General features: G+C 45.8%; 1 protein-coding gene across 1 annotated transcript; it reads right to left on the reverse strand.

Moving 5' to 3' along the window:
- Positions 1–5,081: 5,081 nt before the first annotated feature.
- On the reverse strand, positions 5,082–8,869 carry CBLN2 (cerebellin 2 precursor; the record flags this gene model as incomplete). The annotated part of the gene is made up of 3 exons (XM_082640575.1): positions 5,082–5,279; positions 5,508–5,627; positions 8,513–8,869. 3 exons carry the CDS (start codon positions 8,867–8,869, stop codon positions 5,082–5,084), a joined length of 675 nt encoding a protein of 224 aa, XP_082496701.1.
- Between the last annotated feature and the right edge of the window lie 308 nt (positions 8,870–9,177).

Consider the following 9,177-nt stretch of genomic DNA (forward strand, 5'->3'; position numbering starts at 1 on the left):
ATGCCATTTTTTTAAATTTCATATTCATTGGGTCTACTTTATAGGAATTTTGAGAAGACTTTTTTTTTCTTTTCTCAGGGGGTGAGTGAAGGCTGAATCTGACCAATCACACCATGGACAGCTGTGTAACATACAGACTTTTAAAATATCTAAACGTGAATTAATCGTAGACCTCCATCCACAAGAGCAATAAACATACTTTTTGGTGAATCGATCTGCAAAAATTATGTTTTAAAAATCTAGGCAAATACATAAACAGATTTGACAGAGGAACACGGCCAGCATCAGTTAACGTCTTCACAGTGTATTGTTCAAAAAAAAAAAAAAAATCAGAGCACAAAATATCTAAAACCATAAAACCAAAATGGAAATTGTTGTTTAACTCACTTCAGTATATTTGGTGTGCTTGCTCCTTAAATGCCAAGAAAATTAACTTTAAGAACCTCACAAGAATTTATAGCGTCTGATCTTAAATTTTAAAATGTTTGTAGGGGCTTCCCTGGTGGCGCAGTGGTTGAGAGTCCGCCTGCCGATGCAGGGGACACAGGTTCGTGCCCGGGTCCGGGAAGATCCCACATGCCGCAGAGCGGCTGGGCCCGTGAACCATGGTGGCTGAGCCTGCGCGTCCGGAGCCTGTGCTCTGCAGCGGGAGAGGCCACAACAGTGAGAGGCCCGCGTATCGCAAAAAAAAAAAAAAAAAAAAAAAAGTTTGTAATATCCTACTGTAGTAGCCAAGCGCCAGCTTTAGAAATAGAGTCCCAATGACAAGTGAACTACACAAGCAAGGCAAAAGGGTAAAAACTCACTGTAGTTCTATGGTCAATCTAGTTTTACATTTCTTATAAGTGTTTTTACAGAGTGCACAGTAAACCGTTTATAGTGATTCAATGTAACCTGCTTCTATGAGTTCCATCATTTATTTACACCATCTTAAATATAATGTAACAGAACCTTTCATTCAAGTGTATCCATATGGTAGATTGTTATATGCTTTCTATTCTGTAGAAATATAAACATTAACTACTTATTTACAGCAACATTCTTATTGCAATATTAATTTCTTTATAAAAGACTGCAAAATTATAGGGTCACAAATTGCCAGAAGATTCTTTGTTCTTGTGCCATATATGAGGCATGCTGAAGCAACCCATGCTTTTGTTTTGCTTGTATAAAGTGATTCATCAAATTTTCCTCTCACATATTTCTAGATTCCAGGAGAATGTAGCCAGTGTATGTATTTTATTTTTATCATTATGCTAAAAATCAGCTGTGTATGTGCATGTATTTACAGGCAAACCATATATATATAATACTATGAATGTGAATTGATAACAATTTCCTTTACAAGATGTCAAGGAAATAGTACAAACAAAATTAAGTATTCAGTAAAAGTTTTGGTTTGCTTTGTATAACTTTTCTAACTCTTCTGATGCATGAAATAACTAGATTTAGCTTAAAATATTTTTTCCAGATAAGTACATCTATGTAATCTCTGTAGGATTCCATGAGTTTTCATTCTAATATTCAACAGGTTTTTATCAGCTTTGCTCTGGGCAGCCACAGTAAGCACAACCTTTAAAAATGTAAATAATTTCATTATACATAAATACATAAATCAAAAATATAAGGATGCAAATAAAGGCTCAGGAATTACAGGTGTTAAACAGTTTCTCAGGACCTAGAGTTGAATCATCAGGATTGTGTTTCAAATTAGAATATATTTTAAGTTAAAAAATAGTATTGTTTTAAAAGCATTTACAGTTTAGTAGCATTAACATTTATCAACTAGAGCAACTCACTATTATAATGTCGTAATATTGGAACCTCATCTTTTACTTGTGTTAAAATGTTAATTATACATTTTTATAAAATGTTGGTTGCATATTTGAATGGAAAGGTTGGCTTGAGCCACAGATGATAGTCGAATAACATAACTGAGAATTAAATTAATATGAAAATGTGTAGATTTTGATATGTTTCTGAAAATCAAATGAGACTTCAATACAGTGCTGTAATTTTAAAAGGCTATTTGAGAATATGGACATTTACTTTTCATTTTAAATATGTCCTATTGGACATTTTAAATATGTCCATGGACATGAACATTTTAAATATGGCTGTTCATTTTAAATATGTTTTCATAAATTGCCTGTTGAAAAATCTGATATACAAGAAACACTCTCCCTACCTTTTTCCGCCATGGCTCCTTGTAGTTCTGACATTTCTGTGTGATTCTCATATTAGCCTTGGGGGTTAAGCAGAAGGTGCAGGGTCGTTTTCCTCACTCTACAGGTGGGGAAACTGCGGCTCAGAGATGGGGCTGCTCAAACTGGGCTTCAAATATAGACATCCCTCTTTTCCCAATTAAAGATATATTTCAAATTTTGATCTGACCTACATATTTGTATAGACCATACACAAGAGCTTCATCTCCCTCAAAGTTCCTTAGCCAAATAGAACCTTGGCAGGAGCAGGAGAAGGTGATCAACAACTTTAGAAACACTAATGTCCTGGCTTCTTCCTAATGTAGTGCCTGGCATCCGTTTAAAAAAAAAAAAAAGGGGGATAAAGTTTTCCTTCCTAATATAAAATCAACTCCCGAAACATACTTATTTTTAGATAGCTCAATTTAATAACTTATTATTAGACAGTATACCCAGATGACAACCTATATTAATACATTTATAACTAGGAAGTAATGTCTATTACAAATTAGTAAGCAATAAAAACTTCTCATTCGCCTTTCAGTCTCAGACGTGCTATACTGTCTCTCACTGAGGACTGTTTGCTTTTTGTTTTAAATTGAACATAAGGTTGAGGAAATGAGGGAAAGAGGACTATATAGCTAAGGGCAATAAAACAGAGAAAAATCTTAGCTATGATCCTGCTGTGTATGTTACCAGCATTAATAAATAATGCTCTTGTCAGGAGTATGTCTTCTACTCACAGAACCAAAATATCCCAAATGCTTTTCGGTTGATGTTTTCTGATACTTTTTTCCCCTTACAAAACGTAACAGCATTTTGATTCAAATTAAATTCTTTATCCTGTTATGCTCTTCATCTAAGGCCAGTAAAACTTACACCCTTAGCCCAACTATATTTTTTCATGTGTAGAATCCCCACTGCATTTCTTATTTGAAAATGAAACCCATCCTCACATACATCTTAGAAACAACTGATGCGATCATCAAAGGTCAGCTTCTTGTGTATCTGTGTTCTCTGATTGAAATATTGGATTGGATCTTGTACTACATCAAAGATTAAATGTGATAAAAGCAGATTGCCTCTCCATCAAACCTTTTTAATGCTGTCTTTTTCACATAATACCTCCCCCCAAATCTTTCTGTGTGAAAAATAGATATTTAAGAGCGCAATATACATCTGGACCCAAAGCTAGATCTGCCTCTGTCGGCGTGTGTTTTTCTGTGTATTTTCTAAAGAGTAAACAGTATAGGTTTAATTTCCCCACACCCTTGATCCTTACACACCTTTCCTTACACACATTTTGAGAGTTGGAAGGCGAGGTGGAGGGAGAGAGCAAGTCAGACATCAAACCCATTTATTCTGCATCTTAAATTATGACTTTTTATCATCAATATTTTGGTTACATTGTTACACAAAGGACAAATTAACATCCGGTTTGAGGTTTCTTCTTTGATTGCTTTGGGATCAGTGCCATTTCCTTGGCGTACGAATCCTGCACCCGTCAACTCTCAGCTGTGTTTTCATAATATTGTTGTACAAGGTGCCAAACAACAAGGAATTGGGAAAGTGCTTCTAGGGCACCTCTGCCGACACCTTCAACCACTGCGATTTCCAGGTGGCTTCCCGCCAGGTGCTCCCAGGGGAGTGTCAACACCCTCTGGCCTTGGTGGGTCAGAAGAGGATCCTGATGGGGAAGAACTGGTTGGTCCCGTCGACTCTGAGGCACCCGATCGCGGTGTGCTCACCCAGAAGTGGATCCAAATGAACCAAAACATGCTGCCTGGAAGACCCAGGTGTGCTCAGCAAAGAAACCATGTGATCGGGGACTTGGTCATCACAGCTTCCATGCCCATCTGACATGATTCAGGCCACCCAGGAACATCAGTCTCTTAAAGTATTCCAGAATGTAAACTAAAAAAAAAAAAAAAAAATCCAGGTTTTTAGTTCCAAAAGTGCCTCTGAGAGAATCTCTTTGAAAGAATAAGCAGAAATGTCCGTTTGTCATTTTCACTTTGCTCTACAGGTACCTTTTGTTTGGTTTGGTCTCCTCCAAAACAAAATACACAGTTAGTTTTTGTTTTGTCTTGTTTGGTCTCATCCAGGAATTCAACACACATTTTTCTCTCCTCACCCCAGCACAAAAGATAAGAGCAGGGGTATGGACTTGGACGGAGAGCTGTGTGTGGGAAGGAAAGTAGTTTCTTGGGGAAAACACACACACACACACACACACACACACGCACACACACACATATACACAAACAATACAAAACAAAACTGGCAGTCCAATGGCACAAAATTTGCTTCTCCAGATAAAGCACTTCTTAACACAATGTCCCTTCCCCCTCCCGCGTCCTCCCATCCATCGGGGTGGGGAGGAAAACGGCATGAAAGCGAAGCCATTCTTTTTCTTAAGGCTGAACAGACACACAGAGAACACGTTTCAAGGACTGTCGGGCGGTGGTGATTGGCAGGGCTCTCGCTGTGAGCCCAGCCTGCAGCCTGCGGGCCATTCCGGGGGCAGCGGTACCAGGTGCAGACAAAAGAAGAGAAGTCAGTGGTCCCAGTGATAAAATCCCATATCGACTTTACAATCACAGGTACAAATTGTTCAGATCCGTCATTTCATTTCTCCTTCAGACCTTGTCATCTAAAACTAATTAGAGGTCAGGTTGCAGAGGCATGGTCAACATTCAAAGAAAACACTGGAGGTTCCGAAGGCGATCACGCTTCTACCACAACAGTCCGACAAAGGAGGCTAGAAACGAGCTGTCCTGTTCTGGCAAGTTCGGGGTGTTAGGAAGGGTGAACTCCTGGGTCCAGATGGCAACTTCCCCATCATCGGCGGGGCAGGGCGGGACCGGGATGCTGCGTTCATAGAGGGAAAACCAAGAAGCCCGAGAACGTGGAGTACTTCCAGCCTCCCATGAGGTTGCCCCGCTCCAGTTTGAGGTGGACTTTGTCCTCCCTTTCCATCAGCAGCAGGACACCATTGCTGGCAGCTTCTCTGGTGACGTCCTGGTCCCCTGCGAAGGCGGAGATCACCGGGTAGCCGTTCTGCATTAAACTGACCTGCGAGGCAGAGGGTAAAGCTCAGCAGACCACGATGCACCCCATTCCACCCACTTGTTCTCATCTCCCCCCACCCTGGCCATGGACCTGGACCCATGCGGGGTCCTGACCCAGAGGACTCAGCTGGTGCCCAGGCCCCCGTGACCCCCGTCCCTGGTTCTCCCCGCCTCGCAGAGGGTGGGACTGTTCATCCAGAGCCCAAAGGGTCCAGCTGTCAGAGCAACCCACCTGGATGGTTTGTCTGTTGTACACTTTGACCACGTGGAAGCTGAAGCTATAAATCCCTTTTCTCGGGGCTACAAATATACTGGAGGCGAGATCGAAATGGTTGCCAATATTTACTAAGACCTGGAAAAGAAGAGGGGATACAGCACGCACAGAACAAGCCCCTCCTCCGCGTGTGTTTCAGTCAGACTCACAAAATCACCCCCACCCGTCCCTTTAGGAGCTGAAGCACCACCGCGGCACCTGCTCAGGGCTCCCAGGCCGCCCCAGGAAGGAAGCAGCCCCGGAACGCAACATCCTGCGTAGGAATTGATTTCCGAAGGATGCTAATGGATCGTAATTCAACAGGATGGCTTTAGAGTATATTTTATTTATGCGTTGAAAACGTGGATGCAAATTGTGGCTGCTGTGGGCAGGGCTGAGAGAAAGCAGGGGAAGACGATCAGCTTAGTAGGCACACTGTAATTGAGTCTGTTCAGCGGTCCGTGGGATTCTGGGGACTTGAACGTGAAGCATGGACCAAAACAGAGCTCTGTCCTGAATGGGCAGAGAAAGGACTGTGGCGTAAGAGGCCAACTCAGTGAGATAACTTCTGTCAGATAAAGCTTGGGACGAGCTTTGTGTGCTTTAGGAGAGAACAGACCGACCGTGTGAGGTTTCCTCTCTGTTTCCCAGCCCCACGCATGCCCCTCCCTGCCGGCAGCACACAGTAGGTGCTCAATAAAGGCTGCTGGGTGAAAGACCACACTCCATAAACACTGGCTGCGCCCATTTCCCCTCATTTTACTCCACGTGAGGTGTCTGCTCCCTAAGCTGAGCTATGATGTCATGCAAATAAGCTTGGACAACTAAAGGGAGAGTGGAAAGGCAGCTTGGACACCCTTAGCTCAAACGGTGGGAACTCCACAAGGTGCGAGAATAATGACAAGATGAGCCACGAGATACAAAATCACGTGACCCTCCAGGTGCTATTTCTCAAATAAAAGATGGATGAGACTGTCAGGATGTCATAAGCAGAACTTGGAGAGTGGAGGTTCCCCCCCATTACGCACAGATTCCCTTTCAGATATTCAAGGCGGAATACGGCCCCTCTGTCTGGACCTGTCCCCATTCCTCCTCACACACACATGCACAACTCAATTAAAATAATAAAATGGCCCGCCTGGTGTTCTCAGCTTTTAAAATGAACAGCCAGCAACAACAAAATCCTAGATTAGAGGCCCTGTCATCTGTTCAGAAAATAAATTTCAACCTCACACCCTTTGCTGTTATTTTGTACACACTCATTACAGATGGATCACACACGGCTCCCAGAGCAACGGGCAGGGTGCCACTGACAACTGCTGGGATGGCTGGCGACTGCGCCACAGCAGCTTCTTCAAGGAGCTAGCTCCAAGCAGTACTTCAGCCCCTCAACTGCAGGGCTCAGAGACACTCGGGCTCTATCGTTAAAGGCGATGTGCTTCAGGATGTGAGTCCTCCTCCCTCCGAGGCTGTGTTCCTGTCTGCCTGACAAGGCTTGAGAAAAGAACAAAGCCTCCCCTCTCCAAGCCCTCAGCGCTGCTTCTCCCAACTCAACGGCCTCAACTCTCGCACCTCCATTTCTAATTCAGGAAGCTGGTAAATCCAGGGCCCTGCTGTAGACGGAAGAACACCCACCAGCCCCAGAAAAGCAAGTTTCAGTTACTCCCTAACTGGGGAACCAGAGAAACATCATTTAATCTGCCCTGTCATAGCTTGCTCATATATAAAATTAGAATCCTACTACTACTTAGCCTGCCTACGTCACAGAGGTTTTTTTTGACACCCTAATGAAAGGGCAGGTGTAAAAATGCTGTGAAAACTAATTCACTGCCTGCTTTAGTTGGACATAATTAAATTAAAGACATTTATGTCTCGTAAGAAAAAAACAGATTAAAGAGAGACACGCCCCGTACACACCCCTCCCCAAATTTCAAGTACACAATCCTTAACAAGGATTAAAGCAAATAAAGACACTGGCCTAAGAAGAGGCTTTGGTGTGTGCAGATGTGTCACCACTCAGGCATGCAAGTTGGTTAACAGAGAGAAAGGAACTCAATCAAGTGTGCTCAGTAAGCCCGAGCTCCCTGTGTGGGAAGCACTTTGGCAAAAGGAATGGAATGGTGAGGTAAAGTTTGGAAACCACGCTAATGTTTCCTGTTTATTTCCGAAAAACAACAGAAACCAAGGTGGGGAGGGAGGACCCTAGAGGAAGGTGGCGACCTCTAATCCTGGGCAGCAGTAACCCAGAGAAGGCGTTGCCAAAGCCTGATCATACGCAGGCCCTTCTGCTTTGAAGCCAGTGGGAGAAGTTGAGTGGCTCGAGCAACTTAAGTCATGGCTCTTCATTTTGTGTTTTCTTTATATAAGCACGCCATGTATGACATCTATATGCATTTTATGTTATGTTGTATATATTGTATTTACCGTACATTGCATTCATATAACCACACTCGGTTTTGTTTTGTTTATCTATAACTATACCTGCTATTTTCCCCCGCCCCAACTCTTCCCCACTTATTTTTCTGAAGACAAGCATCCTCTCCCCAGTCCATTCCAAAATAAGCAGTAGGTACACATTTTCGGAGCCTAGGCCGAGACCTTCGGAGAACCCGCGGGCTGAGCGGGGAGAGTTTAAATGTGCTCGGTCTCTAAGTGGCCAGTGGGGTGACAGAAACATCCACCACAAAGGACGGCCCCCATCCCAGCGAAAAGCAAAACGTTCACTGTCCTTTCGGGAAATCTATTTCAGCTCTCTTGGCTCTACGGGACGCTTAGCTTTACAGGACTCTCAGTCACCCCAGTGCCAACTGAGCTGATTAGTTCTAACAAAGCTACAGTGTGAAAAGGAGAGCTCACTGGAGAAGGGAGAAAGGGCAGAGAGGAGGGGAGAGCCTGGAACTCCACGTCCCGGAAGCCGGCGACCCCCCAGGCCCCCCGCCCTCCCCACGCCGGGCGGGAGGCGAGGGGCAGGCCGGCCGGCTGACCTGGTCGAAGTAGATGGTCATGGTGCGGTTGCTCATCTCGGACGGCTCGTGGTTGGTGCTCCGCGTGGCGGAGAAGGCCACCTTGGCGCTGCCGGAGCGCACGGAGATGCCCAGGGAGGAGGTGACGGCGCCGTCCGCCGACGGGCTGGAGTCGCACACCACCAGGCACTTGCCCTCCAGCACGATGGGCTCCGTGTCATTCTGAGCCCGCACCGGGCAGCCGGCGGGCAGCAGCAGCAGCAGCAGGGCCAGCGCCGCCCCCAGGCTGGAGCCGCAGGCGGCCGGCTCGCGCAGCGCCCCCCGGCGCCCGGGCATGGTCAGCGGCGGCCCGCGCGGGCCCCGGCCGGGCGCCGGCATCCGGGCTGCGGGGTGCTGCGCGCGGGGGCGCGGCGAGGGCGGGAGGGCGCGCGGGAACGCGCGGGGCCGGGAGTAGCCTCCTCTGGCCTCGGTCCCCTGCGCTGATGGTCAAGGCCGGGGTCGTCCTCAGAAGAAAGGCGCCAGCGGACCTGTCAGGGCAAAAAACCCACACCCTGAGACAGGAAGGTGAAGCTGCGTGCGGAGGAGGCGCGGCGAGCAGGTCCCTGCGGCGCTCGGGCTCCCTCCCTGGAGGCCAACCCCTCGGTGCCTCGCACTGCCCCTCGGAGAGCCCGACTGGCACACAGGTC

The sequence above is a fragment of the Mesoplodon mirus genome (genome assembly GCF_964341445.2).
Source record: "Mesoplodon mirus genome assembly, chromosome: 13".
Lineage (NCBI taxonomy): Eukaryota > Metazoa > Chordata > Mammalia > Artiodactyla > Ziphiidae > Mesoplodon > Mesoplodon mirus.